This window comes from Saimiri boliviensis, chromosome 17, assembly GCF_048565385.1.
Source record: "Saimiri boliviensis isolate mSaiBol1 chromosome 17, mSaiBol1.pri, whole genome shotgun sequence".
Taxonomy (NCBI): domain Eukaryota; kingdom Metazoa; phylum Chordata; class Mammalia; order Primates; family Cebidae; genus Saimiri; species Saimiri boliviensis.
This window is the reverse complement of record NC_133465.1, coordinates 41055971-41081287: the sequence shown is the minus strand read 5'-3', so window position 1 is coordinate 41081287 and position 25317 is coordinate 41055971. Positions and strand designations below refer to the sequence as shown.

Sequence of the window (25317 nt, the reverse complement as noted above, 5' to 3'; positions counted from 1 at the left end):
AAATAATAATAATAATAATAATAATAAATTAAAAGTCTAAGTAGATACTGATAGAATGACTGAGAATAAATGTTAAATAAAGACTCCCCAGCCCCTATTTCATATCATTTAGAAAAACAAATTACAGCTGGATTAAAAACTTAAAATGTGGGCCAGGCATGGTGGCTCATGCCTGTAACCCCAGCACTTTGTGAGGCCGAGGAGGGTGTTGAATCACGAGGTCAAGAGATCGAGACCATCCTGGCCAACATTTAGTAGAAACCCCGTCTCTACTAAAAATACAAAAATTAACTGGGCTTCACGCTGTAATCACAGCTACTAGGAAGGCTGAGGCAGGAGAATTGCTTGAACTTGGGAGGCAAAGTTTGCAGTGAGCCGAGATTGTGCCACTGCACTCCAGCCTGAGTAACAGGGTGAGAATCTGTCTCAAAATAAATAAATAAATAAATAAATAAAACTTAAACGTGAAAAATGGAAAATAAAATTTGTAGCAGAGAACACATCAGACTATATACATCACAGAGAACTGAAGACATCTACCAAACCCAAGTGAGAAGCCATGAAAGAGAAGAGGAACATATGTGATTACAAAAAAGTTCAAAATTTTAGAATGTTCTTAAAAAGTCAAAGTGCAGTAAATTGAGGGAAATTTGGATAGCTAAAACTCTAAAAATTGCTAAGACAAATAATACAACAGCAATAGATTAATTTGTGGAGAATGTGTAGAGGCAGTTCCAGGAGAGCAAATCCAGTCAATAAACCAATTAACAGACACTGCCCAGTAGAGAACTGCAAATGAAAAAACAAGAAGGCCGCTCCTCACCTATGAGATGAGCAAAAATAAAAAATGGAATAACATCTGCTGCTGGAAGAGATGCAGGAAAACAAAACCCTCAAATACTGTTGTTGGAAACTTGAATTGTCTTTGGGAAGCAATCTGACAATATCAAAATTAAAGGTTCCCTAGCCGGGCGCGGTGGCTCAAGCCTGTAATCCCAGCACTTTGGGAGGCTGAGGCGGGTGGATCACGAGGTCAAGAGATCGAGACCATCCTGGTCAACATGGTGAAACCCCGTCTCTACTAAAGATACAAAAAATTAGCTGGGCATGGTGGCACGTGCCTGTAATCCCAGCTACTCAGGAGGCTGAGGCAGGAGAATTGCTTGAACCCAGGAGGCGGAGGTTGCGGTGAGCCGAGATTGCGCCATTGCACTCCAGCCTGGGTAACAAGAGTGAAACTCCGTCTCAAAAAAAAAAAAAAAAAAAAAAAAAAAAAAAAATTAAAGGTTCCCTTTTCCTTATTCCTGGGAAACTCTGCCATAGAAATAAAAGTATCAGTGCATAGGAATAAGCATGGAAGCATGTTTCTTACAGCTGTGTGGCAGGGGCAAAACCCCAGAAACCAAGCGAATGTCCATTCAAGAAAGGAGTGGAATATTATGCAGCCATTAAAAAGGATGAGTGAGACCTGTTCCATCCAACTTAGAGGAATTTCTGTTATGTATTTACAGTTAAGGGAGAAAAGCAAGCAGCAGAGAAATGTGTGAAAATGATTCAACTTTTTAAATGTAACACCCCCAAAATTTAAATTAAACGACTCTCCAAAAATTTAGAAAGAAAACCTATGGGTGTGAATTGTTATGGAGAAAAGTGGAAGGAAGGAAGTTAGGAAGAAACCAAGTGAGGCATGCCAGGCTGTTAACATCGAGGAGAAGAAAGAAATTCTTTAAAAAGTTTATATATTTTAAAACCATGTGTGTGACATGACCCCAACCATGCAAAATTATGTACACATAAAGAAATGGGGGAAAGGGCCAGGTTTGGTGGCTAACACCCGTAATCCCAGCACTTTGGGAAGCTGAGGCGGGCAAATCATGAGGTCAGAAGTTTGAGACCAGCCTGGCCAATATGGTGAAACCCCATCTCTACTAAAAGCAAAAATTAGCCAGGTGTGGTGGCCGGTGCCTATAGTCCCAGCTACTCAGGAGGCTGAGGCAGGAGAATCGCTTGAACCGGGGAGGCAGAGATTGCAGTGAGCCGAGATGGCACTACTGCATTCCAGCCAAAGCAACAGATTGAGACTCTGTCTCAAAAAAAAAAAAAAAAAAAAAAGAGAGAGAAATGGGGAAGAGGATAGCCACCAAAATGTTAATGATAATTATCTTAAGCAATGAGATTGTAGGTAACTTTTACTTTTTTCTTACTTGTTTAGTGTTTAAATATTATATAATCAATATTTATTACTTATATAATCAGTGAAAAATAAAGCTATTTTCATTGTTGTGGGGGGAATTATTGGCAGGTAGAAGTCCCTAGAGGACCTGATTTAATGAGCTCGAAAGATCAATATTTAATTAACATATCAATTGCTGTCGTGTCAACTGATGTTTTCCAAATTCTTTCAAGTGTAGGTTCTCTTAAGTAGCCAAGCTGTCCTCAGAAACATTGTTTTCAATTCTCCGATTTAACAAAGCGGCGGAACAGAATGATCACAAATGCTAAGGCGCAGGAGATGATTAAAGGAGGTTTATTTTGTGCCATCGAATGCCTGTGCATATCCTGTAGACATCAGCTTAGAATTGACTCACCAACCCAACCTTCTGACAGCTTCCAAACCCCTAAACCCCTCCATCATGCCCTTCTAGCTTTTCAAACTTTTTTTTTTTTTTTTTGAGACGGGGTTTCGCTCTTGTTGCCCAGGCTGGAGTGCAATGGCGGTGATCTCGGATTCACAGCAACCTCTACCTCCTGGGTTCAAGTAATTCTCCTGCCTCAGCCTTCTGAGTAGCTGGGATTACAGGTGCGCGCCACCACGCCTGGCTAATTTTTGTATTTTTAATAGAGACAGGGTTTCTCCATGTTGATCAGGCTGGTCTCAGACTCCCAATCTCAGGTGATCCGCCCACTTCGGCCTCCCAAAGTGCTGGGATTACAGGCGTAAACCACAGCGCCCGGCCTCAAACTTTTTTTTTTTTTTTTTGTAAGCCACTTCTCTTTCCAGACCTCCCTGTAATGGTTCCTAAAGTCTTCCCTTTAAACCTTCTAACTCGTATTTGCTATTTTTATGACTTCCTCCTTCTAGTGTCTGGCTTCTCCAGCTGGGGATTCACCTAGCTTTGATGGGCACTGTTTTGCTCTTCTCGCCTCCCCTGTCTCCATGGGCCTTCCATGCTCAGGGGAGGCCGCAGGTGCTTAGACCTTGTCCAATGCGGTGCTTGCACAAGCCAGGCTCTCAAAAAAATGTTAGGGACAGCCAATCAGACAGAAAGCTGGGCCTCGCCTGCTTGCTTTCCACAACATTTCTTGAGCATTGCTGGGTATCCAAGGCAGGGCATGATCCCAGTGCAGTCACGACCGGACGTGTGATTGGTGCTCACTGCACAGTGCTGGGGACGCAAGGGGGGATGTCACCGATGGCGTAGCGGGTGGGGGTGGGAGTGGGGGACAGTTGCTAGGACTTGGCAGAGGGACCAGCACGTGTCGAGGTCTACTGGTTCTGCAAGTTTGGTCCCTGAGCAACGGCGTCGGCATCACCTGGGAACTAGCTGAAAATACTAATGCTCAGGCCCCACTCCGGACCTACCAAAACTACCAACACTGTGGGAGGGAGGAGAGGCCCTAAAATCTGTTTTATCAAGACCTCCAAGAGACTCCGACGCACGCTAGAGTAGTTTGAGAACCACGACTCTGGGAGCGGCCTGAGGATGCTTAGGATGAGCGCCGAGCGGAAAGGAAATTCTTGAAACCTCTCTGATGCCTATCAAGGGGTAAGACTTTGCCCCACAGGTGCGGCCTCCAGGTTTTTAAGCAGAGGCCTGTGGCTCTCACAAGCCCTCTCCCAAGGCGGCGTCTATGGGATCCCTGGCGTTCCCGGGGCCCGCGGGCCGAGAGCTTACCCGCGTGGGACTGAACTCGCTCACGAGCCCCGACACCGGGCAAGAGAGGTTGTGCCGCAGACCCTCCACTCCCCAGCACCAGGCGCTCGCCGTCCAGGTAGAGGGGAGCACACGTGGGAACCAGGGGCACCGGCGGAGACGCGAGCGCGGAAGGCAGGTGCTCAGGCCCACGCCCGCGGCTGCCCCGGCGGGAGGCGCTGCGAGCCGGGCTCCACCCCTAGCCTGCGGGGCGCGGCCCTTTGGGCTCGCGGGCCCCGCCCCCGGCCCCGCCCCGGAGCGCGCCGGACCCGCCTCTCCGGGCGTGTGTGCGGGGGGGTGGGGGGGCCTCAGCCCTGAGCCCGTGCGCGCGCTCGCGGCCGGGTTGCAGGGCCGGGCGCGCGCCCCGCGTCCCGGGCAGGAAGATGGTGGCGAGCGCGCGAGTGCAGAAGCTGGTGCGGCGCTACAAGCTGGCGATTGCCACGGCGCTGGCCATCCTGCTGCTTCAGGGCCTGGTGGTGTGGAGCTTCAGCGGCCTGGAGGAGGACGAGGCGGGCGAGGTGCTCCAACAGCCGAGCGGGCGGGCAGGCCGGGCGCGGGGGCGCGCGGGGTCCTGGCGGGGCTGCGGGCGGCCCCAGCCTGGGAAGTGGGGCACGGGCCGCGTGCGTGCGTGCGGGGCCCCGGCGGTCGCCTGGAGCGGAGCATCCGGCCCCCGGTACTCCCTTCCCCATCGGGCCTAGGGAGCTGCGCGCGGGGGCAGTGCGTGGCCTGGAGACCCGGGCCCTGGTGGACTGGGGGCCGGGGCGGGAGCAGGTCATGCTGGGGTGGTCTCCGGCCCGGGGAGTGATGAAGGTCAGGCGCGGCGAGCGGGGCTGGGAGACTGGGCTGGACCCGAACCTGCTCTGCTCGGAGGTGGGGAGCCCCAGGCCAAACTTTCCGAAGTTGGGAGGGGGCGGGAATGTGCGCGCCGTGGGCGGAGGAGTGGGGCCAAGGGACCCAGGGCGTCCTTGCCCAGCTGATCCTGAGGGGCAGTGGCCGGTGTGGAGCTCAGAGGTGGAATTCAGGCCTGGGACAAAGTGTGTACCCGGGAACTGAAGGAACAGGAGTGACCCCGACGGAGAGAACTGGAGTGTTCCCGAGCTGTGGCTTCCTCAGCCGGGGGTTTGAAGAACCTGGATGGGTCTCCGGAGGGCAAGGGGAGGAGGAAGTGAGCTGGTGAGTTGGCCTCAGGACCTTAGGAAATTAGGGAGGGGCCCGCTGGCTCTAAGAGAATGGGACAGCAGTAGAGTCCCAGGCCCTAGTGTAGGGGCAACAGCCGACCCAGCCCCCAGGTCCCTGCCTCGAGGGTCTTTCTCCCTCTTGGCCGATGTGGTTACAGCTGGAGGCTCAGACACCCCAGCGGTGTGGTGGGGAAGGGTCCAGTGGGTCTGAGTTCATGCTGCAGAGGTGGAAAGGACGGTCCTAAGCTGTGGCCCAGAGTCAGGGCCTCCCTACCTCCAGCACCCTGTTCTGCTGCCTCCAGGGCCCTGGGTCAGAGGCTCTGCCTGCTGCTGTCCTTGGGGACAGGGTGAAGGCCAAGAGAGCCCTGATACCCACGACCCCTTACCACGTCTCGCCAGTCTGGAAAGCCTGGTGTGGAGACAGAAGAACTGCCCTTGCCCTTTTTTTGGGAGAACCGAGAGGGTAGGATGGTGAGGGGGGCTGGAACAGAGTCACTTGAGACCATAACTCCAAAAGGAGGCGGGGGCAGGAGGCGGCCGGCTCTGTGACATCCTCGGGGATTTAGCTCCTGTGTGCACCTACAAGTAGGACGAAGAGGAGAGTGTTCCAGGCCCAGCATAGAAAGACTGGGCAGATGGGACGTTCCAAGATGGTTGGGCTGCGAAGGCAGTTAGGGAGCCCTCTGACCCTGGAATATGTGACCACTCTGGGACACTGCCCCCCCCCCCCCCCCCAGCTTCCTGGCTGAATGAATAGGGGAAACCTGGACCGGAATGTTTGAAAAAGCTTGTGCGGTCCAGGCACCCATTGCTGCTTGGACCCCTCAGCAGCTCCCTCACCTGACTCTGGGGTTGCCAGGCAGCATAACGGGGTGCTTGGGAAAGTGAGTGCTGAAGCTGGACTACCCACTTCACCACTCTCTTCCAGCTCTGCCCCTGAGGAGCCCACCAGCAAATCACTTCACCTCCTCCCTTAGTATCCCTCCCCAAGATGGGGATATTAACGGCACCTCTCGTGTTGGGTGATTATAAAGATTAAGTGAAAATCATGCCTGTGAAGCACTTGCAGGAGTTCCTGGCACATGCTAAGCTGTCAGTAAATAACTCTTATTATCTCAGTACTGTGCATTGGGAATACAGTTCATTCATTCATTCATTCATTCATTCAACAAATAGGTATAAAGTCCTACTTAGTACTAGACACTGTGCTAATACTGGGGATAAAAAAATAAAATAGATGAGGTCTCTGCCCTCATGGGTAGGTAATCTACAGGGAGAGACAGACAGTGAAGAGGAACTCAATTGAATGACAGAGGGGTTGGGTTAGATCAGGAGGTCAGGAAAGGCTTCTCACAGGAAGAGGTGGGCGAGAGTTTGGGCAGAAGGCCCTGAGGAGGATGGGCTTAGCTGGGCACCCTTGAGGAATGGACAGGAGGGTGTGGTGCTCTCCCTGGAGGAAGGTTCCATCCTGCATGGCTGAAAGGACCACAGCAAGGGGCAAGGGTTTTATTCTAAGTGCAGCGGGAGAGCACTGAAGGGGTCTAAGCAGCACAGGATTCAGTGTGCATTTAAGATGTGTGCTCTGCCCATCTATGGAGAGGCTGAGAGTGGATACCAGGGATGGTCACTAACCTCCAAGGAGCTGCTCGATAGTTTCCAAAGCTTTCACAAACACCATCTCACCGCTTGTTTTAAATGCAGCCTGAGTAGTCAAAGGAGGTGGGGTACAGGGGGAGCATTTCAAAGAAGGATGCCAAGGTGGAGCTACAGAGCCAGGAAGTGGCAGAGGATTTTAATTGCCTCCTTGGAGGGCAGGAAGGAGTCTCCGAAGCCAGAACGTATCTAGGCAGGAGGTCAGAGGACCATTCCCACCCTCAGTCATCAGAAGGGCTCCCGACCTCAGGGGCTGCTGGGAGCAGCCTGCGAGGGGCTCAAGGCTGGGGCTGTGATAATGCTCCTTGGACATGCCTGGAAGGGACAGAGGTGGGGGCTGGCTGCCCACCGGGGCCTCTCTGTTCCCTCACTGCTGCCTCCTCATCCCCCAACCTCCTCTAGGATTGTCCTTCTGAGGGTCAGCCAGCTCCCACTGCAGTGCAGGGACCAACATGTTCATTCCTCCCACATCCCGGTCCCCACCACAGCCAACCTGGCCCCATGCCTCATGTCCTACCCTCCTGACCAGCTTCCTGACTCACTGATACTGGCTTCCACCTGGAGAGCCCACAGCGCTCTGCCATCTCTACCCACCTAAGCTTGGGAATGTCTCTGCTTGCTGTGTGGCCAGGTCAGATGTCACCAGGCTGATGCGCACAGTTCAGTGGGGCTGCATTCACTTTTCTTAGGGGGTTCCCCAAACTGGAGTGCCCTCCCCAGTGTGGTTACAGAATAGGGTCTGCTGCCTCCTCTTGCAGGTATCTCTTCTTAGATGGGGATGGCCGCCCCCAGCTCCCACTGGCCACCTTTAAGAGATCAGAGGGCAACCAGGCACTGTGGCTCACATCTGTAATCCCAGCACTTTGGGAAGCCAAGATGGGAGAAGAGCTTGAGCCCGGGAGTTCAAGACCAGCTTGGACAACATAGCAAGACCACATCTTTATTAAAATAAATAAAATAAAAAGATCAAAAGGCTGGCTGGGTGCTGGACACAGAGGGCATGGGTGTAGGGATGGGGCTCTGGCCTGAAGGTGGCTGTCAGCCTGACAGCATGAGGTTCCTGATATGCTCAAACAGCGTGTACAGGAATCAGGGGAAGTCCTGGGTAGGTGAGGAGCACAGAGAACCCAACCCAGCCAAGTACAAGATGTCGAGGGTCTTGGGCCTCTCTTGACTTCACGTTTGACTATTTCCTCCTCTCATCTGAGTAAACATAATGATAAAGATGGCAGCATTGGGCCAGGTGTGGTGGCTCATGCCTGTAATCCCAGCACTTTGGGAGGCTGAGGCGGGCAGATAACTTGAGGTCAGGAGTTCAAGACCAGCCTAGCCAACATGGTGAAACCTGGTCTTTAATAAAAATATAAAAAGTAGCTGGGCATGGTGGCACATGCCTGTAATCCCAGCTACTTGGGAGGCTGAGGCACAAGAATCCCTTAAACTCGGGAGGCCTATGTTGCAGTGAGCTGAGATCATGCCACTGCACTCCAGCCTGAGCGACAGCGAGACTCCATTTCAAAAACAACAACAACAACAAAAAGACAGCAGCATTTATTGAATGCTGTGCCTATGGCAAAAGCTTTGCATTCATTCATTCATTCCACAAATACTAAGGCTGGGCATAGTGGCTTAGGCCTGTAATCCCAGCACTTTGGGAGGCCAAGGTTGGTGAATCACTTGAGGTCAGGAGTTCAAGACCAGTGTGGCCAACATGGTGAAATGCTGTCTAGTAAAAATACAAAAAATTAGCTGGGCCTGATGGTGCCCACCTGTAATTCCAGCTCCTGGGAGGCTGAGGCACGAAAATTGCTTGAACCCAGGAGGCAGAGGCTGCAGTGAGCTGAGATCACACCACTGCACTCCAGCCTGGGCAACAGAGCTAGACTCTCAAAAAACACTTACTGAGTGTATACCATAGCCAGACACTTTCCTAGGTGCTAAGACTACGTCAGTGAACAAAACAGCAAAAAGCCCTGCCCTTGGGGAACTTATAATCAATCTTCTGAGGAGAAAGACATAAAAACACAATGTAAATAAATGGTAGGATGAGAGGAAATGTTGTGCTATGGGAAAAAGACAGCAGAGGAGGAGGGTGGGCTGGCTCTGTAAATCCAGTGGTCAGAGTGGCCCTACTGAGAAGATGCCATCTGAACAAAGAATTGAAGAGGCAGGGAATGAGCTGTGGGCCCATCTGGGGCAGGGTATGCCAGGCACAGGGGATAGTGGATGCAAGGGCTGGAGCCAGGAGTGCCAGGGGGATGAAGGGGTACGAAGAAAGCCACTGTGGCTGCAGGAGAATGAGCATGACAAATTCCCAGATGAGGTCAGAGAGGCCTGGGTGGAGAAGGGGGCAGCTAGACAGCTCAGGAGCCTCTGTAGGCTCCTGTAAGGGCTTTGGTTTTTATCCTAAGCGAGGAAGCCACTGGAGGTTTAAAGCAGGGGAGTGGTGAAATGGGGCTTGAAGAGTTGTAACAGAAACACAGCTGCTGTGATGAGAAAAGAATCCAGGGGAACAAGAGTAGGAGCTGGAAGACCAGGGAATCTACAGGGATGGTGAGGGAGGTGTTGAGAAGGGATCGGATTCCAGACATATTCTGAACGTGGCCTCGACGGGATTTACTGATGGAGTGGATGTGGGGTGTGAGGGAAAGAGTCAGAGATGACTCCTGCCGGGCGCGGTGGCTCACACCTGTAACCCCAGCATTTGGGAGGCCAAGGCAGGTGGATCACGAGGTTAGGAGTTTGAGACCAATCTGGCCAACATGGTGAATTTAGTACCCTGTCTGTACTAAAAATACAAAAAAAAAAAAAAACCAAACAAACAAACAAACAAAAAAACAAGACTTCCAAAAGTTTTTGGCCTGAGCATCTTGAAAGATAAAGTTGTCATTAACTGAGATTGGGAAGGTGAAGTAGGAGCAAGCTGAGGGTGAGGGAGGTAACTTTTGGGCTTGTGGCTCTGAGAGGTCGATCGGGCTCCCACGTGAGATGTCAAGGAGGCTGGTAGTTAAATGCCTAAAGGTTCGAAGGAGCTGTCCGGTCCAGAGAGATCAATCTGTGGGAGGGAATGGAGTTTAGAAACCCAAGCACTAAAGATCACTTAGGAAGTGAAGGTGCAAGGACAGGAAGGGCCCCGGATGTGCCCTGGGAAACAAAGAAACACCAAGAAGACTGTAAGGAGTGGCGGTGAGAGAGGAGAAAAGCCAGGTGGGTGTCCTGGAAACCAGATGCAGAGGGCACTTCAAGCAAGACAAGAGTGGTCCGTTAACCACTGAAAGGTCAAGAAAGAAGAGGACCTGGCTGGGCATGGTGGCTCATGCCTGTAATCCCAGCACTTTGGGAGGCCAAGACAGGCAGATCACTTGAGGTCAGGAGTTCGAGACCCGCATGGACAACATGGAAACCCCATCTCTACTAAAAATACAAAAATTAGCTGGGCATGGTGGTGGGAGCCTATAATCCCAGCTACTCGGGAGGCTGAGGCAGGAGTATCCTTTGAACCCGGGAGGTGGAGGTTGCAGTGAGCCAAAATTGTACCATTGCACTCCAGCCTGGGCAACAGGAATGAAACTCCATCAGAGAAAGAAAGAAAGAAAGAGAGAAAGAGAGAGAGAGAGAGAGAGAAAGAAAGAAAGGAAGGAAGGAAGAAAGGAAGGAAGGAAAGAGGGAAAGAGGGAAAGAGGGAAGGAGGGAAGGAGGAAAGAAGGAAGGAGGGAGGGAGGGAGGAAGGGAGGGAGGAAGGAAGGAAGGAAGGAAGGAAGGAAGGAAGGACGGACGGACACGCTCAGAGAAGTTAGGCAATTGCTGGTGAGTTGGAAGAGCTGGGCCCAAAGCCCTGGAGACTCCAGAGCATTCACACGGTGGCCCCTATTCCTCTGTACATCTCATCCACCAGACACCAGCTAGGTGTCCCCTGTGTGCCAGCTGCTCTGCTGGGCCCTGGGGAGATGGAGCTGACATGTCTTTCATCAAGGAGTTCACTGCTAGAGGAACATCCAGGGCCTCGGAGCTCAGCCCATCCCACTGCAGGGCCAATGGAATGGGTGCGTGCCAGGGGCCTTGGAGCTGGATCTGAAAAGATGGATGGGATTTGGTCAGGAGGGTAGGTAGGATGGCAGGAGGAGGGTAGACATGCTGTTCCATCACCACCATGCCATCTAGGGAAGGGCCTGGATCTGAGGAGAAGCAGCAGGTGCCCGAGCACTCAGAGCCAGGAAGCAGGGTGCAGCAGTGGTAGAAGTGCCCCGGTGCAGGGATCCCTTCAAGGAAGAACGTACTGCACATGCGGTGAGGTGACAGCCTCCAGCCACGGACGCCTCCAGGCCCTGCCCCAGCTTTCCAGCCAGGGACTGAGTGTGGAGGTGGCTCAGGACTCACCAGCCCCAGGCAGTACGTGTGCAGGAGTGTTCCCGGAGCCAGCCAGGACTTCCTCGAGGCTGTGCTGGAGGCAAACGCTCTTCGCACCCCTCCCCTTGCATGGCCGTCTCCTTTGTGGTCCAAAGCCTTTCCCTGCCAGCTCCTGCCCCATTGCTCACGAGGTACCTGCAGTGACCCTCCTGTACTCTCACTTTGTCTCGATCTGCTTCCTAGAGGACCCAAGCAGTATTGGGGTCTCAGGCTTCACCTCCATTCATCCCCACGGGCACTCCTCCTTCATTGTGTGGTGGGCTCAGTCTTCCCACATGGAAATGCTTTGGATTCATCTGGAAGTCAGAGTCTTCTGAAGACCGCTGTCTCCTCCCAGCCCTCGGTGGGAATGCTCGGTCTTAGGTGGACACTTGTGTGTTCGGTGGGGTCTTTGTACCCTTTCCTTGGGACACGTGGATATTTATTTTAATATCTGCTGAAAAAGAAAGTGGTGTCTGAGTCCGGAGCAGAATATCAAGCACAGCGCCATGTGATCTGAGAACCAGTGGGGATGGGGGTGTTGGTTTGATGGAGGGAGGACCAGTGATCCCTCGGTGGCTGGCCAGGGAGGTGGCCCCGTGGTGGTGCTGATTGAATCCTTAGGTGAAAAGTGCTTCTCTGGGTAAAAGGTGGGCAGGAGCATCTAAGTCTGAGGTTGCCCCCAGCTAAGATGGAGGTCAAGGAGCAGGAGGCTTTGAGGGGTTACCCTAGTGACGTGTCTACATATCTCTTACAGAAAGGAAGGCAGAGGAAGCCACGGCCACTGGACCCTGGTGAGGGTTCCAAGGACACAGACAGTTCAGCAGGGCGACGGGGCAGCGCAGGCAGAAGGCATGGGCGCTGGCGGGGCCGTGCTGAGAGCCCAGGAGTGCCCGTAGCCAAGGTGGTACGGGCGGTAACCAGCCGGCAGAGAGCCAGCCGCCGGGTCCCACCTGCCCCACCCCCGGAGGCCCCAGGCCGCCAGAACCTGAGCGGGGCAGCAGCCGGGGAGGCGCTGGTAGGGGCAGCTGGCTTCCCACCGCATGGAGATACAGGGAGCGTGGAGGGTGCTCCCCAGCCCACGGACAACGGCTTCACCCCAAAGTGCGAGATCGTGGGCAAGGATGCACTGTCTGCACTGGCCCGGGCCAGCACCAAGCAGTGCCAGCAGGAGATTGCCAATGTGGTGTGCCTGCACCAGGCGGGGAGCCTCATGCCCAAGGCTGTGCCCCGGCACTGTCAGCTGACTGGTGAGGGACAGGAGTGCTTCCAGGCCGGGGCAGGGAGGTGGCATGGCCCAGATCCTCACTCCCATCTCTCAGAGGAAGAAAGAGCCGAGAGGGGCCTCTCTCCCAGCCTAAGTCTTTGCCCGGTGTATTTACTAAGTGGTAGAGGCAGAGTGGGGACCTGGGAGCGTGGGGCTCCAAGTCTAGGCTTCTTTGGAAGACAGGCAGCCCCTCTTCCCATCCCACCCCCGCCCTGTGACTTAGGGTGGGCCTCGCCAACGCCTGTTCTCTGCTTTCAGGGAAGATGAGCCCCGGCATCCAATGGGATGAGAGCCGGGCCCAGCAGCCCGTGGCTGGCCCCCCGGTGCGAATCGCCTACATGCTGGTGGTTCATGGCCGCGCCATCCGCCAGCTGAAGCGTCTCCTTAAGGCCGTCTATCACGAGCAGCACTTCTTTTACATCCATGTGGACAAGGTACTGTGGTGGCGAGAGGCCAAGGAGGTCTGGGGTGAGCAGAGAAGAGACAGAAGGTTGCAGACAGATAGACTCTCTGACCTGGTGCAAGTATCCTAGAGAGGGAAACTGAGGCCTGGAACGGGGGCAGCCACACGAGCCGGCTCAGCTGCTTAGTGGCTGGAGCCCTGCCCTGTGCTTTCCCCGTCTTGTGTCCTTTGCACTCTGTCCTGGGGTGGTATTGGGGGTGGCGATAACGCTGGGGGCCGGCTGAGTGTCTCCTCCCCACCAGCGTTCCAACTACCTGCACCGGGAGGTGGCGGAGCTGGCCCAGCGCTATGATAATGTGCGGGTGACGCCCTGGCGCATGGTCACCATCTGGGGCGGGGCCAGCCTCCTGAGGATGTACCTGCGGAGCATGCGGGACCTGCTAGAGGTGCCTGGCTGGGCTTGGGACTTCTTCATCAATCTCAGTGCCACCGACTACCCAACCAGGTGTGGGGATTGGGCTTGGAGTCCTCTGGATGGGAGGGGACCCCTGTCTGGGTACCTGGGGTTGGAGGGCTCTGGTGGACCTTCACCCCCAAGCCTCACTCTGGGATCTGCCCTACTCAGAGATGGGCCCCAGGGCCCCAGCCATGTTTTAGGGGAGGGGTTGGCGTAAGATGATCTGAGAACTGAGCGTGATAGGCAATGGAGGGGAGGAGAAGGCAGAGGTCTGTACCTGGTGTGCTGGGTCAGAGAGCAAGGGGCAGAGGAAGGATGGGGTGGTCTTCCTCAGGGGCCTGTGGTACTCACCACCCCAGAGCATCAGCCAGGGTAGGGCACGTGGCCAGACAGCTCTCAGGGTGAGAAGAAAAGCCAGGGGACTGAGCAACTATCTCACATGGCTGGCTGCCACCCATTTCTTCACCAGGACCAATGAGGAGCTGGTGGCATTCCTCTCCAAGAACCGGGACAAGAATTTCCTCAAGTCACATGGCCGGGACAACTCCAGGTGAGAGGCTGGAGAAGGAGGTCCTGGCCCCAGTGTCTTGTCCCAACCCCTCCCACACAGTGGGGCTCGGTGGCCCCAGCCCTGGGTTTCAAAGCCTCCACACCAATCACAGGTTGAGGGGTGTTGGCTGCTGGGCAGTGAAAGAGCTTGGACCCCACCCTGCAGCATCCCCAGCCGTGGCCTCTCTGACCCCCGCAGGTTCATCAAGAAACAGGGCCTGGACCGGCTTTTCCATGAGTGCGACTCACACATGTGGCGCCTGGGTGAGCGGCAGATCCCGGCGGGCATCGTGGTGGACGGCGGTTCTGACTGGTTCGTGCTCACGCGCAGCTTTGTGGAATATGTGGTGTACACAGATGACCCGCTTGTGGCCCAGCTACGCCAGTTCTACACATACACACTGCTCCCAGCTGAGGTGGGTGGCCTGGAGGGCGTGGGCTGGGCTGCCTGCAGCTCACCTTGCACCCAGCTGAGGTGGGTGGCCTGGGGGGCGTGGGCTGGGCTGCCTGCAGCTCACCTTGCACCCTCCCTTGCTGCCTGCAGTCCTTCTTCCACACGGTGCTGGAGAACAGCCTGGCCTGTGAGACCCTCGTGGACAACAACCTGCGAGTCACCAACTGGAACCGCAAGCTGGGCTGCAAGTGCCAGTACAAGCACATCGTGGACTGGTGCGGCTGCTCCCCTAACGACTTCAAGCCGCAGGACTTCCTCCGGCTGCAGGTGCTTGCCCGTAGCCCCAAGGCTGCCCCTTGCTAGGACTTCCCCGCTCGGCTTTTCACAGCAGAACGGCAGGGTGGGCCGGTCAGACAATCTGGGGGGCCTTGGCCTGGAGCAGCCCTCAGAGGTCTGGGGCTACAACAGAAGGAGGAAAAGCCGCAGGAGGCTGAGCCCTAGGCAGTGCTGAGGGGCCAGCCCCGCCATGCCCTCTGGGGCCCCCAGAGCCCTTCACCCGCCTTGCCTCTCCCGCTCCAGCAAGTCTCCAGACCCACCTTCTTCGCCCGGAAGTTCGAGTCGACTGTGAACCAGGAGGTACTGGAAATCCTGGACTTCCACCTGTACGGCAGCTACCCTCCAGGCACGCCGGCCCTCAAGGCCTACTGGGAGAATAGCTATGACGCGGCCGACGGCCCCAGCGGGCTCAGTGATGTCATGCTCACCGCTTACACAGCCTTCGCCCGCCTCAGCCTGCGCCATGCCGCCACCGCTGCGCCCCCACTGGCCACCCCACTCTGCAGGTGAGTCCCCCTTCTGACATACAGCAGGCCCTCGGGGTGCGGTGCCCTGGGGGAGGCCAGCCAGCGAGTGACGTCCCCTGCCCACAACAAGGCCCCAGTCTGAGGCAGGGAAAAATGCAAATGGCCAAAAGAAGGCAACAGCCAGGCATGTAGGCGCCACAGCACCCACGTGTGAGATCTGGGAAAGGAAGTGCCTGGGGATGGGACTCCCCAGAACCCCCTCCCTGGGACTCCAGGCCAAGTCAGGTATGCTGATGGCATCTCCCTTTCTCCCTGCTGGCACCTTAGGTTTGAGCCCCGGGGCTTGCCGTCCAGCGTGCACCTGTATTTCTATGACGACCATTTCCAGGGCTACTTGGTGACGCAGGTGGTGCAGCCCTCAGCCCAGAGGCCAGCAGAGACGCTTGAGATGTGGCTAATGCCCCAGGGGTCGCTGAAGCTGTTGGGGCGCAGTGACCAGGACAGCCGGCTCCAGAGTCTGGAGGTGGGACAGGTCCCCCCCTCGCTTTCTCCCAGCCCCCAGCAAGACTCGGGGTAGTGGGAAGAGAGGGACAGACACCAAGGGAGGGGTAAGGTTTTTTCCCGGTAACGGCAGCCACGGCGGTGCCCCATATAGATAATCCTGTGTCACTCCCCACCCGTGCACACTGAGGAGCAGCTCCTGGTTGGGGCATGCAGAGGATGTGAAGTGAGCAGGGAAGGAATTTGCAGTTCTACTGCGACACAAGCCCAGTCTTCCAGACTACAGAGATTTCTCCTAGAGGGGCATGGACATTCGAGTTAGGCTGTGAAACTCGATGAAACTAAGCTTCTGAGTGGCTCCTCGTGGTCTCTTTCTTAGAGGCTTTGGCTTCATGTGGAAGTGGTCTCTGGGCAGGGCTTTGAACCTCATCCCTGCCATATTGTCCGCAATGAGGACATATTGTCCCCAGTAAGGAGGACTGACCTCCACTGCCTGGCAGTCAGAATGGAAGCCTAGAATGAATCTCAGAGCTGGGAGAGATATAAGATCTCCTAGTCTGACCCCTTCATTTTGCAGATGGGGAAACTGAGGCCCAGAAAGAGAGAGTGACTGGCCTGAGATTACACAGTGAGAAGCAGCCTCAGAGGAGGGAGAAGGACCTTTCTCCCACACTCCTGCCCAGCTGCCTCTCTCTCTACAGGTTGGCACTGACTGGGACCCCAAAGAGCGTCTTTTCCGGAACTTTGGGGGGCTACTGGGGCCGCTGGACGAGCCTGTGGCCATGCAGCGCTGGGCCCGGGGCCCCAACCTCACAGCCACAGTGGTCTGGATTGACCCAACGTATGTGGTGGCCACATCTTACGACATCACAGTAGACACAGAGACCGAGGTGACACAGTACAAGCCCCCACTGAGCCGGCCCCTGCGGCCAGGGCCCTGGACTGTTCGACTCCTTCAGTTCTGGGAACCACTGGGTGAGACCCGCTTCCTTGTGCTGCCCTTGACCTTCAACCGCAAACTACCTCTCAGGAAAGGTAAGGGTGCAGTTCTCAAATGAGGCCCAGAAGCCAGACAGAATAGGACTTGCCAGAGAGGTGACCCTGAGAAGCCAGCTATCAGAGCCGACTCCCATCCCTGGAGTACGGGCAGCATGGAAGGGCTGGGGCCCTGGTGTTCTTTCCTGTAGTATGCAGGGTCCTGCGCTGCAGTGTGGTGGAAAGGGGAGCTTTCTAGTCAGGCAGACTTGGTGTGGAACGTAACTCTGATGGTTTCGTTGGCCTTTTGTCCTTGGAAGTTACCTGGCCTTCCTGGGCCTCCGTCTTAGCACGTGAGCCAGGCACAGTATACCTATCAGGGACCTCCTGGTGCATGTGACACAAATCCACTCAACCTAGCTTGAGTTAAAAAGGGAAGAAGACTGGAAGAATGCAGCGCTGTCCTTCACAGAGCCTAGGAAATGTCTCGGGCCTCACTGTGAACCAGAGGTGCTCTCTCCATCTCTCTGGGACCATCTTGTTCCTCACCCTGCCCTGTCTCTATGCATTGTCTCAGGCTCTGGCTCCCCAGCCATGGCCTCTCAGTGCAACAGACACTGACCAGGGACTTTTAGTCCCCAGGCTCTACATTCTTGGGACAGCAAATCTGATTGGCCATCCCAGTCCACTGTCTGGCCAGGTGGGCAGGGTCATGTGGCCCTCTGCCCACTTGGCTGAGGCTAAGAGAGCAGGCTCTGAACAGAGACACAGGCTGGGCAAATTTCCTGCAAAGGAGGGCCTGGTATAAGCAACTTCCTCTGAGGGGTGAGAGGGATGAGCCTCTGGAGGGAAGGTGGCTGATATGCAGGAGGTGATAATCGGTAGGGGTCTCCTTCCCCCACCACATCCTATCACAAGAAGTGGGTAGGAGGAGGAGGTGCTGGTGGGGCTGCAGCAAATCCAGGGCAGGGAAGCTGTGTGTCCCGCACACCTGGACCTCCCAGTCAAGAGAAGAATGGTGACAATGCACAGCAGGTGGGGACAGGGGCTGCACCTCAAGGACAAAGTCAGAGAAGGTGCTCTAAGCCGAGGGGATGAAGCTGGCCAGTGTCTGCGCATGAAGGGCTGAAGGGCCTGAGTACGGGCTTCTGAGGGCTCCAGGAGCCACCGGTGATGGTCAAGAAAGGGTGTGGGACACAAACCAGACTGTTCCCTTCTTTTCTAAAGTGCCTTGAACCCACTGCTTTACTGTATCCTACAGTTGGGAATCTAGGGCTTATTGCCTTGATTTCATAAAACTCAGTTTTACAGTCACAGAAAGTCCCTTGGATTAGCCCAAGGTCACTCAGCAAGCTGTGACTCAGCAAGCTGTGACAGGAACTGGGGTACCCAGACCCAACTCCCAGGTCTGGCCTCCATGGAGTCTGTCAGGTAGGATGTACTTACTGCCTGCTCTGCCCCCCCAGATGATGCCAGCTGGCTGCACGCGGGGCCACCCCACAACGAGTACATGGAGCAGAGTTTCCAGGGCCTGAGTAGCATCCTGAACCTGCCTCCACCAGAGCTTGCGGAGGAGGCCGCCCGGCAGCACACACAGCTCACGGGCCCTGCACTTGAGGCCTGGACAGATGGGGAACTGAGCAGCTTCTGGTCCGTGGCCGGACTGTGTGCCATAGGCCCCTCTGCCTGCCCCTCCCTGGAGCCCTGCAGACTGACCAGCTGGAGTTCTCTGTCCCCCGACCCCAAATCAGAGCTGGGGCCTGTCAAAGCAGATGGGCGACTCAGGTAGCAGGGCCCCAGCCAGCACCCGTGGAAGACCCAGGGAGTTGCACCTTACAGACAATGGAAGACTGTCCCCTCCCACAGGCAAGAACCAGAGGCTCAGGCCGCACACCCATTTCAGCCATGGAGAACCCACACAGACGGCAGGGAAGGTGGACACAGTATGAACTACTGCTGATGTCTTTGCTGGGGATCAGAGGGCTGGCGGGAACGTGAGAAGGGCGCCAGCAGCATTCCATACCCAGCTCTTCCTCGCCTTCCTCTCTAGTTTGTAATTTTTTTTTTTTTAATTTAAAAAGGAACATGGGTGGTGGGGGGAGAAACTGGAACAGAAGATGTGCAATAGGGCTCGGAGCAGCCCCAGGAAGAGGGCCGTGTCTGTGGGGACCAGGGGCCTGCTGAGCCCACCTCCTGTTCTGGATGAGGCTGGGCCTCCCTCGCTCTCCAGGGCCTCGTCCCCCAGCCTGGGCCTGTGGTGCTCGTGGCTGAGTCTCCGCAGGGGTGCAAGTGCCCTGCCAGGCTCTGAGGCCCGAAGAACAGGTGACTAGGGGGTACTGCAGAGCTGGCTCTAGCAGGACAGTTCTCTTGTAGCCAGGGGACCCTGGAGGGAGTGGGGCTGGCTCCAGGGCTTTCCAGCATACCCTGCCCCTGGATGGGAAAGGCAGGGCATCAGGGGCCACTGAGACCAATGCAGAATTTCCCAGGTACACGCTGGAAGGGTGAGGTTGCACAAGCAGCGTGGAAGAAGACTGTTGAGGCTCTCAGAAGAACCTGGAACAGCATTGTGCCTGAAGCTCAGCGTGAATTCTGAAATATGCAACAGAAGAAATATATCCCTATCTCTCTACTCTGGGCTCTGTGCTTTTCCTCCTGGGTGTCGGGAAGCTATCACTATTCATTGGGCCTTCTCTAGAAGTCTTAGCTGGTACTTTGGTAGCCTTGAGAAGGTTAAGATCTCATTTCCCCAGATTGAGGAGTTTAGAATCCTCCACCCAAAAGGGACTCAAGAACCCATCTAGCCTGGGTGCAGGGTCTCACGCCTGTGATCCCAAACTGGGAGGCTAAGGCAGGAAGATTGCTTCAGGCCAGGGGTTTGGGACCAGCCTGGGCAACATGGTGAGACCTCATCGCTACAAAAAAAAAAAATTTTTTTTTATTAGCCAGGTGTGGTGGCACACACCTGTAGTCCCAGCTACTCAGGAGGCTGAAGCAGGAGGTTGAAGCTGCAGTGAGCCAAGATTGCACCACTGCACTCCAGGCTGGGTGACCCTGTGTTTAAAAAAAAAAAAAAAAAAAAAAAAAAAATCGAATCCAGTTCTTTCTTTTTCTGAGGGATAAACAGGCCCAGAGAGGCTTGAAGACTTCCTCATTGCCATGCAGCAGGCTAGGTGACTAGCAGAACTTGAGCTTAGTTTGAGAGCCCTGACCCAGCACTCCCACCCCCACCACTGGGCCAGGCTGCAGCAGATGCTGGCTTCTCTGTCCCTGGCGTTACCAGGGCCCATCCTAGAAGCCTGGCCCTGCCACATGGGGCACCTTCAACAGAGGCAATCCAGCCATGGCCTGGTGATTATGATTGGAGCTTTTTCCTTTAGGGGCAGGAGTAGCAGCAGCCTAGGTCCCTGGTCACTGTCCTAGGACTCATGTTGAAAAGGGTTGCCCATCCTCCCTCCCTTTCCCAAGCCTCCTCTCCCCCTCCCGCTCTCCTACCATTGTCAGCCAGGGCTCAGTATCAGTCCTTCACACCTTACTTAATGTGGGAGCAACAGTGAAGGTTTCTAGACTTCTAAAGTCACCCTATCGGTCAGCCACCCTGACTTCAGCTCAGCTTGGGGAACAAACTCCTGCCCAGGCTGCCACATGTCAAGTTCTAGTTGCCAGGAGGGGGCACTCCTGACAACCGATTACCAGCATTGGGGTTTTTGTCAGCTGCCATGGTGCTGGCCACGGCTGCAGTATCTCAACCTTGCAACTTGCCAGTATCTCAACCTTGCAACTTGCGGAGGGAGGCATTTTTATTATCATTATTTAGCAGATCAAAAAGCGGAGGCTTAGAGCTGTGAAACGACGAGCCCAAAGTCACAGCTATTAGATGGTGGCAGCAGGCTTCAGAAAGAGGCAGGAAGCCTTCAGAGCCACTCAGTCCCTACACTGTTCTGCTCGCAAAACAGCCTGGCTGGGCAGGAAGGAGCTAACGGCAAGAATTAGAAGGAAAGGGTGCTTAGGTTCAGAGGCTAAGATGATTCATTTTCTCTGGCTCCTATGTTAGTGAACATCCGAAGCTATACCCTGGTTCTCTAGAATGTTGGGGTTTTTGTTTCCCAATGTCAACTCTCAGGTCAATAAAGAGAAAAATTAACAACTAGATTTAGCATATTAGGCACAGGCAGTGAATATTAGAACATTTAGACTGCTGCCCGAGAGCTCACAAACTAGCCTGTGGGTTTAACCTGGGCTGTGGCTGCTGTGTTAGACCAGAACAAAAGTTTTCAAAGTATTATGATCACTTTTTGTTTTAGAGACAGGGTCTGGCTCTGTTGTCCAGGCACAATCAAGATCATAGCTCACTGCAGCCTTGACCTCCTGGCTCAAGCCTAAGTAGCTAAGACCACAGGTGTGCACCACTATGCCTGGCCTTTTTTTTTTTTTTTTTTTTTTTTTTTTGGTAGAACCAGGGGTCCCACGTTGCCCAGGCTGGTCTCAAACTCCTGGCCTCAAGCAATCCTCCCACTCCAACTTCCAAAGCATTGGGATTACAGGCATCAGCCACTATGCCTAGCCTCAAAGTACCATTAAAAAAAAAAAAAAAAAAAAAACTTACGTAGATCACTTCTTGGCCTTTTGTCTAAGATCAAGTGTAAAAAACCTTAGGTAAGACATGCACTTGCTGCATCCTCGTCCTTCTCCATCATATTAGATCAGGTCTTAGTTACCATTATTGTCACCTGCTGTAAACATTTTTGAGTTTACATTCAACTCAGTAAGTCACAATTCTAAAAGAGGATTCTGATTTAATGGCAACCCACTATGGTGTGCTTTTAAAGCTCCTAGGCCTTTCTAACGAGTCAGAACTAGGGAAGCGTAGCCCCACCCTCACTGCTCTGGCAGGCCTGTCTTGGCTCCACTGAATTTGAAGCACTGCAGGACCCAGGACCAGGCTCCAGGACTCCTCTTGACAGGTTCAGAGGCCAGGTTTGGGGGTGGATGCGCTCCTCTCCCATTCTCTCCAGTTCAGGTCACTGAGGCAAGCTTCACTGCTTGAGTTCCTGGCAGAGTGTTCTCTACCCACCACCTTTCTGTAGGGTGAGCTCACCCTGGAGGTTTGGGTTTTTTGAGGTTTCTTTGAAATCCTCTCCTGGCTGGGCCCCTGGGGTCAAGATCAGGATTTGGGCCAGGCAGGATACGGAGTGGGGGCGGGGAACGGGCGCAGGCAGGCTGGGCCCCCAGAGCTGCACAATAACTGCTTTGGAGGGAGGAGGAGAGCCTGGGCAGAGAGGCTTTTGTATTTCGTGGCCTGGCGTACCCGGTTTCCAGGGCAACCATGGACACCAAGGTTCTGTTAGAGGTGGAAGCCAAGACCAGAGGACAGCCAATTGACATCCAGAGCCAAGCTACCTGGGCCAATGGGAAGTGGAGGTGGGCAGTGGGACTGGGAGGGATCGGAGACTGAGAAGTGCAGCGATCTGGGCGAGTTGGAGTTCCACTGGCTGTCAGGTTCAGCAGAAGCAGGGCCTGTTCCCCGCAACTCCTGCTCAGAAGATTGTAGCAGGACCCTCATAGCTGCCAGGTCTGCAGAGGCAGGAGAGCCTGGAAAGCTCATCACAGATGCCCCTGCTCTGAATGGAGTTGCTCCGGACCAGGGTTCCCAGGGAGGGGTGTGGCACCTTGGGGAGGGTCAGCCCTGTGGCCCTGCTGGCTGCCCTCAAGGCCGATGCCCTTTCTTGGCATCCCCTGTCACTGCTTCTCCGTGTGCAGAAATCACCATGGACAACAGCCTCCTAGCCATAGTTGTGGCCACCGGTGAGTACCTGCTGCCATTACGAGTCCTAAGGGTGGGGCAGAGGCACCCTTGGCCCCTCACCATGGGCAAAGCCCAGATAGCACAGCTTCTTCATCTACAGGGTCACCTTAAGCAACAGCCATCCCCAGCCAAGACTTGAAATATGCTGTGCTTGGCTGGTCCGGTCCCTTCCCTGTGCCAGGTCCTATGATGCCACAGTCATTGATAGGAGAGGGGCTGGGCCCCAGGGGCTGTTGAGCTGGGCTCTTGGGTCCTCTCCTGCCTCCTCAGAGCCACTGTTTCTCAGGGTATTTGCTCCATCCCCTCCCTTTATCTCTCTGTAAATGTTCCCTTACACACATCACCCCCTGGGCTGAAGACAGGGAAGGGACAGGGCTACTCTGCTCCCCCTCACAAATCCGCCCCAAGGACAAGGCAAACAGGGAGCTGCCCGCACCAGTTTGCCTTGCTTGTCAAGCTGGTATCAGTCCCAGCCAGGTCATTCCTACACCAGCTTCTGGAGCGAATTCCTATCTGGTGAGGAGATGGGCCCACGTGTGCTGGGTCCGGGCTGCCCCCTGACGGTGCCTCTTGGGGGAGGGCAGCCTCATCCGCAGTGTTCATCATGGCCATCCTGCTGCTGCTACTGCATCAGCGCGAGCCCCAGTGCTGCCAGGTCCTCTGCACCTGCCACTTCTTCCGGAGTCCCAGCCAACAAGTAAGCACCCTGACCCACCAACCCCTTGCCTTCATGCCTCCCACCCCCGACCCAAATCCTGACAAAAGAGCACCAGTGCTCTGGCCAAGGAGAAACAATTATTCAGTATGGAAAGGGCCTTTGGAATCCCTTCTCTGCAGCATCCAGCCTGAGTTCCCTCTGAGTCAGGGAGCAGTGTGGAAAGAGTTAATAAGATCCAGGCCCCTCCCTGACCATTGTTAACCATGACTCAGTGCAAGGAGCTGCTCCGTGAGACAAGGTCTTTTCCCAGCTCCCAAGGGAAAGTGCAGAGCCACGGCACTGTGGGAGGGGGTAAGTGGCAACCACAGCGCTGTCAGTCCTCTCCCCAGGGACAGGGTGCCATATGGCATCCTGTATAGAAAGGAAACAAAATCTTCTGACCTGTAGCCCCCCAGGCTCTGACACCCTTCCCCCACTCTGGGCACCAGGCAGAGGTTTTCTCTGACTCTCCTGCTGAAGGTCGTCAGAGCTGGCTACAAGACAGTGACAGAATGAGCTAGTGCCCAGAAAGGAGTGGAACCTCTACACCCCAGTGCATTTCAGAAATGGTCAGGGTCTGAGCTCTGTGCCTTGGCCCAGGTGGACAGGATTAAGGGGATGGAGAAAGGGGCATGGAGGAAAAGAAAGGGTTTGGAATCTGCTGTCTTGCACACTGACCGTGAGCTTCACCCCGAGTTGTGCTTCATGATCCCAGAACTGCCCGCCTCCCTACTCCAGCACCATGGGACACCATGCTGAGGTCCAGCCAGTGGAAAGGAGCCAAGAGTTCCAGGGGATACAGGTGAGGGAGGAGCCCTGGGCCTGCCAGGGCCTGCCAGGATGGGGAAGAAGTGTGTGCTGGGGTTCTGAAGCCAGGCAAGGGACCTAGTGTGGTTGAGGGGACTAAGAAGAAGGCAGGGGAGGGAAGGATGGGATGAAGACTGGAGAGGCTTCTTGGAAGAGAGGGAGGAGTGTTGTGTGCCTGAACTTGAGCTTGCTCTGGGGAAAAGGATCCAGCCCAAAGCTGAGTAACACTGGCGCATGCCTCACTGGCTCCCTTGACTTTTCTTGGTCACAGGGCCACACTCATGGAGGTGAGGTATTCTGTGTGGGGCTGCCCAGGAGCCACCAGCTGCCCCTGTGGCAGCCAGCTCGTCTGCCCACCTATGAGAGTGTTCGGAAGAAGGACCGGCAGCAGCATATTCACCAGCTGATTGCACAGCGCTTCGGGCTCTGGGCCTGCAGAGAGGTGAAAGTCCAGCCTTCTCAGCCCTGGAGTGCCCTGGGGGAACTGAGCTTTTCACTTACTGCATTTTAACACACAATACCCAATTAGAGGCCCTGGGGTCAAGAAAAGGGCCACTCGTGGAGAACCCAAGGATATGCTGGAGGCCCCAGTTCACATTTGTGTAGATGGTGCAGTCCCCAACCCTGGGAGGCCTAACTAGAGGGGTTTCCACGGAGCTAACATCTCCAGCACCCACCGGGTGATGCAGAAAGCAGCAGTCCAAAGAAAGGGTGTTGCATATATGCGGGGAGGGCAAGCAAGTGGCTAATGCCTTTGCTCTCCCATCTCTCCAGCTGCCGCCAAGCTATGAAGAAGCCGTAAGGTCACTGCCTGCACCAGCGCCCAGCTGTGGCTCCACTTGGCCATCCCAGGAAGCAGCCACCTGCCCTGCTCAGGGAAGCACCACAGTGTAGGAGGGAGCAACCACCTCTGTCCTGCCCTTGCCCTTTCTCCAAGGGACTGGAAGGGAGAGCACTGAGCCTGTGGAGACAGCCCTCATCAATCTCCCCTGCCTAAAGACTACCCCGGCTGGGCCTTGGTACATGATGTCCCCACACAGGGTGCCAAAGTAAACCCCACAAATCCCAGTCTCCTCTGCCAAGGATCTGCAGGAGGTGGGGAATCCAGGGTCATGTCCAGGGAAAACAAGATGACAAGTTCAAGACAGACCTTCAGAACTGGGAGGCTTCTCTGACCTCCAGCCCTGGAGTGTCTGCCTTCAGGGCAGAGTCGAGTCCCTGAAAAGAAGCCACGGGACCCACAAGCCCCTCTCTGGGGCTGTAGCCAATACCACCTACCTCCAACAGCCAGGAGTGACCATCTAAAAATGCGATTTTCTTCCTGGCCCCTCCACTCAAAGCCAAGCCTCTAAAGATCCTGGCTGGGATGACAGCGAAGGCCTGGCCCCAGCCCACTTTAAGCCCTCACAAAGTATTCCTGAAGCCAGATTCTTTATCGTTTGAGATAAACCAAGAAGTAGAAAAGAATGTGGGCTTGCTACGCCTAGCTCTTCAGGTGAGCGGGAAGAAGCCATGTTACCTACTCTGTCC

At 55.0% G+C, this 25317-nt stretch overlaps 2 protein-coding genes across 3 annotated transcripts; both read left to right on the top strand.

Moving 5' to 3' along the window:
* Positions 1–4223: 4223 nt before the first annotated feature.
* On the top strand, positions 4224–19109 carry XYLT2 (xylosyltransferase 2). Of its 2 annotated transcripts, none has more exons than XM_039476809.2 (11): positions 4224–4432; positions 11889–12381; positions 12657–12832; positions 13104–13306; positions 13728–13808; positions 14007–14223; positions 14352–14528; positions 14781–15043; positions 15332–15527; positions 16207–16480; positions 17947–19109. In XM_039476809.2, exons 1-11 carry the CDS (start codon positions 4298–4300, stop codon positions 18267–18269), a joined length of 2538 nt encoding a protein of 845 aa, XP_039332743.1. In that variant the 5' UTR covers positions 4224–4297; the 3' UTR covers positions 18270–19109. The 2 variants fall into 2 exon arrangements, with proteins under 2 accessions (XP_039332743.1, XP_039332742.1); XM_039476808.2 differs by having other exon boundaries at positions 16207–16540.
* Positions 19110–21068: 1959 nt separating this feature from the next.
* Positions 21069–25254, top strand: LOC141581860 (uncharacterized). Its single transcript, XM_074388619.1, has 5 exons — positions 21069–22282; positions 22868–22980; positions 23696–23782; positions 24059–24229; positions 24562–25254. The coding sequence occupies exons 1-5, from the start codon at positions 21886–21888 to the stop codon at positions 24679–24681; spliced, it is 888 nt and encodes a 295-aa protein (XP_074244720.1). The 5' UTR covers positions 21069–21885; the 3' UTR covers positions 24682–25254.
* The last annotated feature ends 63 nt before the right edge of the window (positions 25255–25317 follow it).